A 12,252-nucleotide genomic window follows, 5' to 3' on the forward strand; every position below is an offset into this window, starting at 1 on the left:
TGTTCTTGTTGTACTTATGATTGGAGTCTGATCATGCTGCACTGTTTCTTTGGCTATATTAATATGATTTATACTTAGAAAGGCATTATATTACAAGCTGTAATGGATATATTATCTGGCTGCATCAGTTAACAAATACTTTGTCAGAGGAAATATAATCCTAACAGTAAAGACTTTCTTGTTTGTCTGAGTTGGTGAGATTGCCACTTACCACTTTGAATTAACCTTTTTTGTTTGCTTGATTTTTAAGCTACTCTTCTGTCTCTCAGAAAATGCTATATAGCATGTTTTATACCCTTTTACTTAAATTAAAATTAATTGTTTGAAAATTTTGAAGATTTTTTAGTACTCAGTGAGATCGTTGAAAAGTACTCTGGAAGTATAGCTAATCCTTCCCCAAAATGATAATGTGAATCTCAGAACCATTAAATTATCCAATGATTTTATTACTAATTTCTACTTTATAGTTTTTCAGTTCAATATTGTAAGTCAAGTTAGAATAGAGAAAGGTATGTTTATGCAGTTACTCTTTTTGATTCCTTTTTAAGTATTAGGGAAATCAGTATGTGCAAAAGATGTAACTAGTATAACCTTTGGTATACAAGGGAAAGAAAATTAACCATTTATCATATGGGTCTAATGGACCTTTTAAATTATTTTTATATGTTTAAGTAATTTTTTGAATGATTGGCAGAAGTAGAATACAGGCATAGTAAAAATAACTTTACTAAAAATTTTACTAAGGATTTAGGGGCCGGCCTCGTGGCACAGCGGTTAAGTGCACACATTCCACTTCGATGGCCCAGAGTTTGCTGGTTCGGATCCTGGGTGCGGACATGGCACCACTTATCAAGCCATTCTGTGGTAGGCATCCCACATATAAAATAGAAGAAGATGGGCATGGATGTTAGCTCAGGGCCAGTCTTCCTCAGCAAAAAGAGGAGGATTGGCAGCAGATGTTAGCTCAGGGCTAATCTTCCTCAAAAAAAAAGGAAAAAGAAAAATTTTACTAAAGATTTAAACATAGCAGATCCCAAGTTTTACTCCATATATTCCTTGTTTTGAAATATATATATGTGAAATATGCATGCCTTGAACTTTCTGCTCATCTGTCATGCATGAACCTGAAGCATGTCCATCTTGTAAATACTGATTCCAGATTTCAAATGCATCTCTAATGGGATCTAGCTTTTCTCTGGTTCTTCTTGTACTTGCGTGGTCAAAATGCAACTATCAAAACAAAATACTGACGGGGCTCATAACTTTGTTGGAGAACAGCTATCTTTTTTGTTCCATAATTGCAAAATATTTTCATTTTTAGGTTGATGAACACAAGTTAGAATGATAAATCTAATGATTTCTTTCTAATCAGCTATTTTCTTCCAATCACTTTGTAAACACACCTACCTTTAGCGTTTGTCCACTTAAATTGTATAAAATTTTGGTGCAGAAATATCATTAAAAAATTAAAGATTACCCTCACACATCTTTTTAAGAAGCAAAATAGGATGGTCCAGGTTCATGTTGCAAAATATTGTGTGATGAGGTCCTTCCCATTAAAAGGCTAACACTGTTACTCATTCTTGTGTTTGAGGATTCATCTAAGATACCATCACCTGAGAATTCACAGTTTGAAATTTCACTTGAATGAACAGTGTTACCATTTCACTAGAGTCTAGAATACTACTACCAGTCTCATGATTGGTCTAATAATTGTGAAACATTATCCTCTGTCAATTTTCTTCTCTTTGCTAGTAAAGGTGGAAAATGAAAAATTCTGATTTCTCAACTATATGTTCATTGAAAATTTAAAACAGACTATAATGATGGTGTCCTCATTCATCTTTTAGATCTTCTTGAAAGATGATATAATACTTTAGATGACGCAACAGGAAGAATGAAAGATGGTAATAGTGATGATTTATTTTAATATTTTACCATCTTTCTAGGCAATTCCCTCATTCTCTTTTCTTATTTTAGTCTATTTTAGCATAGTTGGGAATAATTGGTGAGTAATGATAAAATAATTCCTACTTTGATAAAAGAATAGAATATTTCGTGATAAAAAATAAGATCACTAAGATTTCAATAATGTATCATAGATTTATAAGAGGATCCGAAGACCCATATGATAATTGTAAGATAGAATGAATTTTCATCTGTTTTTTTAAAAGACTAAATCAATTTTCTCTTTACTCTTTCTTTTTTCTTTTTTGAGGAAGATTAGCTGAGCTAACTACTGCCAATCCTCCTCTTTTTGCTGAGGAAGACTGGCCCCTGAGCTAACATCCGTGCCCATCTTCCTCTGCTTTATATGTGGGATGCCTACCACAGCATGGCTTTTTTTGCCAAGCGGTGCCGTGTCCACACCCAGGATCCGAACCAGCAAACCCCAGGCCACTGAGGCGAGGAACGTGCGCACTTAACCGCTGCGCCACCAGGCCAGCCCCTCTTTATTCTTTCTTATTCTTTAAAAGTAATGAAATAGCAGTCCTCACAAATAGTTAGAACTGCTCAAAAAAGAATCTCAAAAACCAGAAGTGAGTCCAGTACCCTGCCCTGAAGATTACTGAGGTTTGAATGGAGGTTATACACTTCCCTCCCCAACCTCTGCCCTCCACCACACTAACACTCTTTAGCAGGAAGCTGCACTCATTCGAAGATAGGTAACGAAATAATGGTGAAGGAGAGAGAAGGAAGGAGAAAAGAAATAAAGAACCACTTACAAAAACAGAAACAGAAAGCACAGTCTTGTGCTATCTCACAGAAATAGCAGACAACATGATCTCACTTTAAAAAATGAGCTTGGTGAAGAGAAGAAAGAGTTCAAAAACAGATCACAGGTCAACAAAAGGAGGTGAAAAGTGAACTGGTGAAGCCCAGAGAAACCTGAAAATACTGTATTAATAATAGGCTCATTAGAACAGCGTACACCAGAATAAAAGTGTAAACCCAGTCAATGACAAGCAGTAGTTCTGAGGAAATCATACAGAATAAAACAGAAAAGGGTAAATATACTTAAGTAACTGCACAGAGAATTTCAGATAAGATTTCACAGCAACATTCATGGAGAATTGTGGATAAAGTTTTGAGAGAAAGTAAGTTGATTGAGGAATTACATGATAGCCAAGTCGTCTTTCAAATGTAAATGTAGCATATAGGCATACTTAAGCATGCGAGAATTTAGGGAATACAACCCCTAGGAGCTTTTTTTTTTTACAGAATATAAAATAATAGATGATGAAATCCAAGCAGAAAGGAGCTGAATAAAACTAAGAACTCAAGGAACTAGGTATAAGGACAGGGTGGGTCATTAAATCCGTTTAAGCTTTGGACTAATACTAAACAATTGTGTTAGTTATGTTATGACATAGAATGTAAATGTTATAAATCTTGATGTAAAATTGAGGTATTAGAAGTCAGAGAAGTGATAGAAAGTATAAGTGTACTAATTTTATCATCTTTCAAAATAGATAATCAATACTTGACAATGTAATTTAAAATTGTTTCATGTTCATAAAAATACCAAGTGTAGTATGATCCAGGTTTTCTCTAAGTATATCTCTTTATCTAAAATTTTAGCTATGTCTGCACAGAAATATATCAAGAATAATGTTTATCATATATTATTATTTTGGGATATTAGGATTTGAGAACTTTTTAAATGTTTTTCTTTTACAAATGTGGAACATTTCCTTCATCACAGAAAGTTCTATAATGTGCTCCTCTCGAAGGATCTGAAACTAAAACTACAAAACAGACTTTCCGATTATGTTCGCAATAAGAGTGGGAGGTAATTTACCCACAGTGTAGTATATAGAGCATAACATTACCAGGTTATGTAGAAAAGTACTTGTAACCCAACTTGTTTCTGTCTACTCCACTGTCCGTGTGTGGTGTAAAGAACAAGAGACTATCAGTCAGAGTCCTGAATTCTAGTGCCTGCTCTGTAGTTTACATACCTGTGACTTTGGGCATAGTGACCCACTTCTAGCCTCAGGTGGCCCATCAATAAATTAGGAAAAATAGATAATACCTGCCTTACTACCCACAGGACTCATAAGTTATATATGAAAATGCTTTGTAAAAAATGGTGATGATGCAATGTGAGCACATGTTCGATGAGGAAAGAAAACTTAGATCCTCTAAGAAGTTTCAAGTCTCAAGCCACATTACCAGGGTAGTTAAAAAAAAAGCTTGCATTATCAGTGGAGCCCAGTGGGGGTTCTACCATCAACGATGTGTCAGAGAATGCCAGATCATTTAGATGTAGGTGAAATTTTCTGATGGTAGAAAACAGGGACGTGTATCCTGGAAATTCAGGTTCAGGAAGCTTGACTTAAATCCTGGCAAGAGTCGAGATGGTATTATTCAGTGCAGTCAACGATGTGCCAGGCACTATGTTCCGCACTGCTTTGTTTTACCTCTCTGTTTGTATGTGTCAATCAAGTGTTCATGTTTCTTTGTATCTGCCGCAGCACCTGGCATAACAGTTTTCATATATAAGAATGCAGGAATATTGCTCGCTTAATTTTAGCGACAATCTTTTGCTTCAAGCTTACTGGTTCACAAAAATTTCAGAACAGAACTTTTTTTTGTATTTAAAATATTCTAAAGAGGGGCCGGCCCCGTGGCCGAGTGGTTAAGTTCGTGCGCTCCCCTCCAGGCAGCCCAGTGTTTCGTTGGTTCGCATCCTGGGTGCGGACATCGCACTGCTCATCAAGCCATGCTGAGGCGGCATCCCACATCCCACAACTAGAAGGATCCACAACTAAAAATATACAACTATGTACTGGGGGACTTTGGGGAGAAAAAGGAAAAAATAAAATCTTTAAAAAAAAATAAAATATTCTAAAGAGTTACTCTAGAAATCACTGTTATCTTATGGATTTATAGTTCTCACCTCGTAAGTATTGTCCCCGTATTGATGGTTGTGGAAATGAAGGCAGGTTTTGTACTTGAGGCTCTTTTCCCCAGATTCTGAAAAGCCGCAAGACCGAGAGTACTGTTCAGTAAGGAGAGCTGTTCGGTGCTGCTTCTGCCTGGACTGTGTATTTGTTTGTTTGTGTGAGACCCTTTCCCATCCACCGAACTTACCCTGACTTATGAAGCCATCATCCGCCTTCATTGTGGAAAACAATGCTCTTTTGAAAATGAGTGGCACAGTGGAACAATACATATCTTCTATGGAATGTTTTCTTGATTTTTGAGAATTTTCTTTTGTATCAAGCCATGTGATGCTGTATATAGCTAAAAGGACAAGAGTAACTCAGATATAGACAAAGGATCTTGTAGAATTTGGAAAGTAGAAGAAAATGATTTTATGTAAGAATGTTTGAAATATTCTTAAGTACTATTAATTGAAATTAGGGAGAGAACATGCAATGTTTATAAATAAAAAGTTCATTGACAAAAGATTCATCTAGAGTTTATAATAGTTCCTTTTTTAGTCTTTTTCATTTTTATGCATTTACAAGTTTTTGAGGCATAATTTTCTGCTCTTCAAAATCAAGTTAATGAGCCCTCATCCTGTTTTTCCTATTAACAGTTCTAATTTTGACATTACCAGACCTTATGAAAACACCTCATGAAATGTTAAATGTCACTATTCTCTCTTGCTATTGCTAGGGGGCAGCATTTACTCAGTGGACTCTTAGTAGACAAGACCCTGGCCAAATCAAACATACACAACTTCATGATCTGGGGAAAATAGCTAAAGCATGCATGATTGCTTTTCGTTGGGTTTCAGTTTCCCACTTTAAATCAGGAAATAGCTAATAATATTTCTAACTTAATAAGACTGATTATATATGTTTTTATATATTGTAACAAAACATTTCATTATTTAATTGCTATTTTTTAAATTAAAGCCTACTATTTAAAATTATCTTATTTTACTGCCTTTTTTGTGGATCAGACTGTATTACCAAGATGTACCAGTATCCTAAGAAATTATCTAAGATGAAAATAGTTAAAATTTTTAAATGAAGAAATATAAAGAATAGATAATAGGCTTTACACTTTCACAGAATACATTGCCTATTTATTTACCTGAATTTATTTGGTAAGAGGTGACTAGTGCTGGTGAGTACCTAGGAGTTGTTTTATGTTGTATTAAAGAAATTTATTCAACTTGAATTAATTATTACTTTTCAAATATCATTAGAATATGCTTCATTTCACTTATTTGTAGTAACTTTTTTCATAATTATTGTCAAAGTATAGTTATATAATTTAAGATTTCAAGTTTAAAAGACTAACTAGTTTTCTCATTATTTCATATTTATCGAAAACTTCTCAAAAGGTGCATAAATCTCGTGACTATTTGGATCTTTTAATTATGTGCTATGTGCCAGGCATTTTCCCAAGCCCTGGGTGCATCAGTGAAACAAAACAGACAAATCTCTACCCTCATTGAACTTATTTCAGTGGGGGTAAACCATAGAGAAGATAACTATGCTATGTGATACTGGTTGGTTAGGTAGTCGTAAGTGCTAAAGGGGAAAAAAACCCACAAAACTGCAGCAGGGACGTGGAGGTAAGTGCTCAGGTGAAGGAGGAATTGATTTTTTTTTTCTTTTTGAGGAAGATTAGCCCTGAGCTAACATCTGCTGCCAATCCTCCTCTTGTTGCTGAGGAAGACTGGCCCTGAGCTAACATCCGTGCCCATCTTCCTCCACTTTATATGTAGCATGCCTACCACAGCATGGCTTGCCAGGTGGTGCCATGTCCACACCCAGGACCTGAACCGGGAAACCCTGGGCCACCAAAGTGGAACGTGCGAACTTAACCACTGCACCAGTGGGCTGGCCAAGGAATTGAATTTTTAAATCAGGTAGCCAGGGAAAGCCTCACAGAAAAGGTGAGTTTTGAATAAATGCCCTAAGGAGCTGAGGGAAAGAGTGATCCAAGCAGAAGCAGCAGCAAGTGCTGCAGCCCCGGAGTGTAAGTATGCCAGGGATAGTGATGGAGCAGCCAGGAGACTGTGTGCCTGGAGCACAGGCAGCAAGGAGACAAGTCAGAGGGGCACTTGGGGGCCAGGTTAGAGCCTTATAGCTCATAGTTAGGACGTTAGCTTTGATTGTCAGGTGGAAAGCCACTGGATGCTATTGAGCAGAGGAGTGACATGTTCTGATCTAAAAGTTTTCACAAGGTCATTCTGGCTGCTATGGTAAGAGAAGCCCTAGGAGGGACAAGGATGGAACCTCGAAGACTGGTCATGGGCTGTTGTAATAATCTAGGCGAGAGATGATGGTGGCTTTAATTAGGAAATTAGCAGTAGAGTTGGTGAGAAGTTTTCATGTTCTGAGTATATTTTGAAGATAGAACCAGCAGGATTGCTGGGGATAAATGTACAATGTGAGAGAGACAGTTGTTAATGAATCCAGAATTCTTTATTTGAGCGATTGGAAGAATAAAGTTGCTCTTAACTGAGATTTGGAAGACTATACTTGGAGGCACAGATTTTGGAAGAAGTCTCAGGAGCTCGGTTTGGGACATGTTAGGCATACAAGTGGAAATGCCAAGTAGGGATTTGGGCATACAAGTCTGGAATTCAGGGGAGAGGTCTGGGATGGAGCTGTAAATATGGGAGTCCTCACACTGTATGTAATCATTTGGAGAAAAATAAGAGAGAGGAAAGGTCCAAGCACTAATCATAGCACATGGCAAGGTTTAAGTCAGGGAGATGAAGAGGAACCAAGAAAGGAGTGGAGGAGGAGGAGCAGCAAGGTAAGACGAAAACTAGGTGAAGGTCGTGTCTTGGAAGTCAGGCCAGTGGGTGGAAGAGGTGAGATTAGTCAGCTGTGTCAAACCCTGCTGATTGGTAAAGAAAGATGGAGAATGAGAATTGGCCGTTAGATTTAGCAACATGGAAATCTTTGGTGACCCAGATGAGAGCAGTCTTGGTGGTGAGGTGGAGTCAAGAACCTAATTGGAGTGGATTGAGGGAATATTTAGTGAGCTTCTACTGCTCTTAATGAACTGTAAGCTCCTTTCAGGCTGGAACTATGCTTTGTTCACTGCTGAATCCTGTCAGTCAGGCAGAGGATGCGTTCTCCCTCACCCCGCCTTTTGTTCTGTTCAGACCTCCCTCAAATCACATGAGGCCCTCTCACGTTTGGGACGGCAATCTTGTTTACCCAGTCTACTGATTCACATGTTGAGCTCATCCAGGACACGCTCACAGACACACCCAGAATCGTGTTTAACTAAATATCTGGGCACTTAGGCGGGTCAAGGTGACACACAAAATGAATGATCACAAGAACCAGTGACAAGTCATTATTGATCTGGTGGCCTATACATCTCCCATTTTGCTGTTTTTATCCTGGTTGTCCCATGAGTTCTTTGTTCTCTTTTTCCTGTTTGTCTGCCTTCTTTGGATCCCTGGATATTTTTTTCTGTGACTCTGTTTTACCTCCTTTGTTGGCATGTTAGCTGTAACCCTGTTGTGTTTTCTCACTGGTTTCTTGAGGGTTTGTACAGTGGTCCCCAACCAGGGGCAGTTTGGCCTGCCAGGGGATTTTTGGCAACGTCTGGAGACATTTTTGACAAAACTGGGCAAAATTTTTGTTTATACTGTGATTCTTTAACTTATCACAGTCTGCTGTCAGGTAATATTACACCATTTCACCAATGGTATAAACACTTTACAACGTAGACTTCTATTTTGGCCTCCCAGAATTTGTTATTGTTTTTCTGCTTTTTATTTCTGCATATAAGCCCCACAATAAATTATTGTTTTTTCTTGAGTCAATTATTTTTAAGATTTTTTTAAATAAAAGTCTTTTATGTTTAACCACATATTTACCATTCCTGAGTCTCTTCTTTCTTCTGTATAGATCCGTATTTCCCTCTGGTATCATTTTCCTTCTGCCCGGAGGACTTCTGTCAGCATTTCTTGTACTGCAGGGCTGTTGGGGATGAATTCTTTCAGCTTCCATGTTGGTGAAAAAGTCTTTATTTTACCTTTTTCTTTGGAAGATGTTTTGCTGGGCATACAATTATAAGTTAACAGTTTTTTTTTTTAATACATTAAAACCGTTTCTCCACTGTCATTTGTTGTGCACTGTTTTCAACAAGAAAACATTCTTCTCATTGATGCTCTTACATAATATGTCTTTTTTCTCTGGCTTCAGTGTAAGATTTTTCTCTTTACCACTGATTTTGAGAACTTTGAGTGTGATGTGCCTCGGTGCAGTTTTCCTCATGATTCTTATGCTTTGGGTTCTTGAGATTATTGGATCTATTTATTTAGAGTTTTCATCAAATTAGGAAAATGGTCAGCTATTACTTCTTCCACTAGTTTTTCTGTCCCTCTCGTCTTCGCTCTCTTCTTTGGCGTCTCCAATAACATAGATATTCAACTGCTTGAAGTTGCTTGCTTTTAGGACTTGTTGCCCGTTTTTCCCTTTTTTTTTTCCCTTGTCTTTGTTTCATTTTGGATATTTTCTATTGCTATGTTTTCAGGCTCACTAATCTTTTCTTCTGCAGTGGGTGATCTGCTCTTAATCCCATCCAGTATATTTTTTGTCTGAGACATTGTGTTTTTCTTCTCTAGAAGGTTGATGTGGTTCTTTTTTTGTATCTGCTGTGTCTCTACCTAACATGTTCAATCATTCCTTAACTTTTTGAACATATATAGTACAAATGTAAAAAGTATTTTAATGTCCTTGCCTGCTATTACAAACATTTGTATCAGTTCTGTGTCCATTTTGATTGAATGATTTTTCTTTGCGTTATGGGTCATTTTTTTTCTTGGTACTTTGCACTACTGCTATTTTTTATTGGATTCCAATCATTATGAATTTTACCTTGTTGAATATTGGATACTTTTATATTCTTGTAAATATTCTTGAGCTTTATTTGGGATGTAGCTAAGTAACATTGAAACAGTTTGATTCTTTCAAGGCTTGATTTTAAGGTTTATTCAGTCAGACCAGAGCAACATAACTTGGGATAATAATTTTGCCCCATTACTGAGTACCCTTTGGAGTCCTGTACCCAATACTTTGTTTATTACAGCCTTTTTTTTTTTCCATTCTGGCTAGTGGTAAGATGAACTATTCCCCACTTTGTGTGAGCCTGGTGAGTTTTCCCTCTGATCTTTTCCAGTGGTTCCCTCCTCGCTTTGTGTAGTTTCCTCTTATACACACTCTTTCAGTGTGTAGGAAAAGGAATTGTTAGCTTGTTGGTGAAATAATTCAGATAACATTTCTAATGACAAAATATTGGCTTTGATCAAAAGATACAGGGTAATATAATTTGTGTCATGTCCTTAAAGAAAGTTGACATCGGTCTTAGCAGTATCTTTTTGAATACCATGTCTACTCAGGCAAGGGAAAGAAAAGAAAAAATAAACAAATGGGATTACATCAGACTACAGTGCCCTGCAAGGCAAAGGAAACCATCAAGAAAACAAAAAGACAACCCATGGGGCTGGCCCGGTGGCACAGCAGTTAAGTGCACACGTTCTGCTTTGGCAGCCCGGGGTTCGCCGGTTCGGATCCCGGGTGCAGACATGGCACCACTTGACAAGCGATGCTGTGGTAGGCGTCCCACATATAAAGTAGAGGAAGATGGGCACGGATGTTAGCTCAGGGCCAGTCTTCCTCAGCAAAAAGAAGAGGATTGGTAGCAGTTAGCTCAGGGCTAATCTTCCTCAAAAAAAAAACCCAAACAAACAAACAAAAGAACTGGACTATTGGTGATGAACACAATGCAGTCTATACAGAAACTGAAATATAATGATGTACACCTGAAGTTTACACCATGTTATAAGCCATGTGACCTCAATAAAATAATTTTAAAAAAGAAAATTGAATAATAGTAAGGAAACTAATTTCTGCTGACTTTGTTTTTAAACTTAAACTAGGCTGAAGAGTTCAAATTTTATATTTTATTGTTTTCTACAATTTGTGCTCATTACAATGAAGTCGTATACCTTTGTACTCCTCAGTTTTCCCATTTATAATGTCACTTGAAAGAACTGTCAATGTATCAGTGTATATAAATGATGATCCTGTGGAGAGCAGTGGGCTTTATTTCACTTACAGTACTTCGATTTTAACGTAGTATATAATTACACTTTTATTTTTGACTAGCGTTTTGGTAGCATAAATACTCAATTGTGTGCAATGCAAAGATATATGCAGTTCCACTCATAAATTCATAATGGATAGGTGCTTAAAATATATTTAAGCCTTTAGGTAGTACAAAAATCTTTGTCTAATAATAACCTACCTTGATGCAAAAAGTAAAATCAACTTTCAGATTTTTCTATAAATTATTGATTTTTGATACTTGCTATTGACAAAGTCGATTTTGCTCTACTTTTAGAAATTAACAATGATTATTCTCTTCTAAAATCTCACAAAATTAATTGAAAGTGTATGTGTGTGTTTTTTTTCATTCCTAGATAGTAAACTTAGGAAAATAAATTTGTCACTCAGCAAAAGGACCAAATTATTTCATTCCTAGATCTTACTACTTTTAGTCTATTATGAAGCTTCCTATTAATTTAGAAAGTGTAATAAAAAGCATATGCTTCATAACACCTTTTTATGAGACATTTGAACACTTTGCAGGTATCATCTCATCAATTCTCAAAAATATTCAGTAAGCTAACTCAGCACTGATGAGGACTGTTAAAAGCTCAGGAATATTTTGTATGACCTGCGACGTACGCCCTTGGAATTAGCTTGCTACTATTATTTTGGGTTAGCCATTGTCTTGAGTGTGTCCTTTCATGAAATGAAGACATCCTCTGGAATAATCCTTGGCAGAAGGGTTATGTGCATCATTTGTGGCATCATTTGTGCAAATAGGCATCGTTATTTAATAGAGCATTTGTGATAATTATAATTATCTACATTCCCTTTTATTTTAGTCAGTGAAGTAGATTAAAACATGGAGTGTTTTACCATTTAGTTTATTGTTAATCATTCTAATTATCTTTTATTTCCTCTTTATCCATCCCCCACACCCCTCTCTTTTTCTGCTGATAGCTGTATGCCATCCCTTGGTTTCTCACCATGTTTACTCGTAAGTATCATTTTCTCTTTTCTTTCAATATTATGTTAGCAAAGGACAGCTCCATTCTTCCCCTGTATTTTATAGTTGCAGTCATATTAAGTAGATTTAATTGTGTAAACATCTTTATGTAATACTAATGTAATAGATTTGGGTAGAAAAAATTTCAATTTTCTGATTGCTGAATATCAAAAAGAGTGTTGTATAGGATGAAAACCC

At 36.6% G+C, this 12,252-nt stretch overlaps 1 protein-coding gene across 14 annotated transcripts in view; it reads left to right on the forward strand.

The window, feature by feature from the left end:
- TBCK (TBC1 domain containing kinase) overlaps nt 1–12,252 on the forward strand; it is a 198,734-nt gene that overhangs the window by 93,414 nt on the left and 93,068 nt on the right. For all 14 annotated transcript variants that reach the window (XM_008512803.2, XM_070611788.1, XM_070611791.1 and 11 more), the window contains one exon: nt 12,009–12,045. In XM_008512803.2, coding sequence (XP_008511025.2) covers nt 12,009–12,045 — 37 coding nt within the window. The remainder of the gene's footprint in view (nt 1–12,008; nt 12,046–12,252) is intronic.

The sequence above is a fragment of the Equus przewalskii genome, chromosome 2 (genome assembly GCF_037783145.1).
Source record: "Equus przewalskii isolate Varuska chromosome 2, EquPr2, whole genome shotgun sequence".
NCBI lineage: Eukaryota > Metazoa > Chordata > Mammalia > Perissodactyla > Equidae > Equus > Equus przewalskii.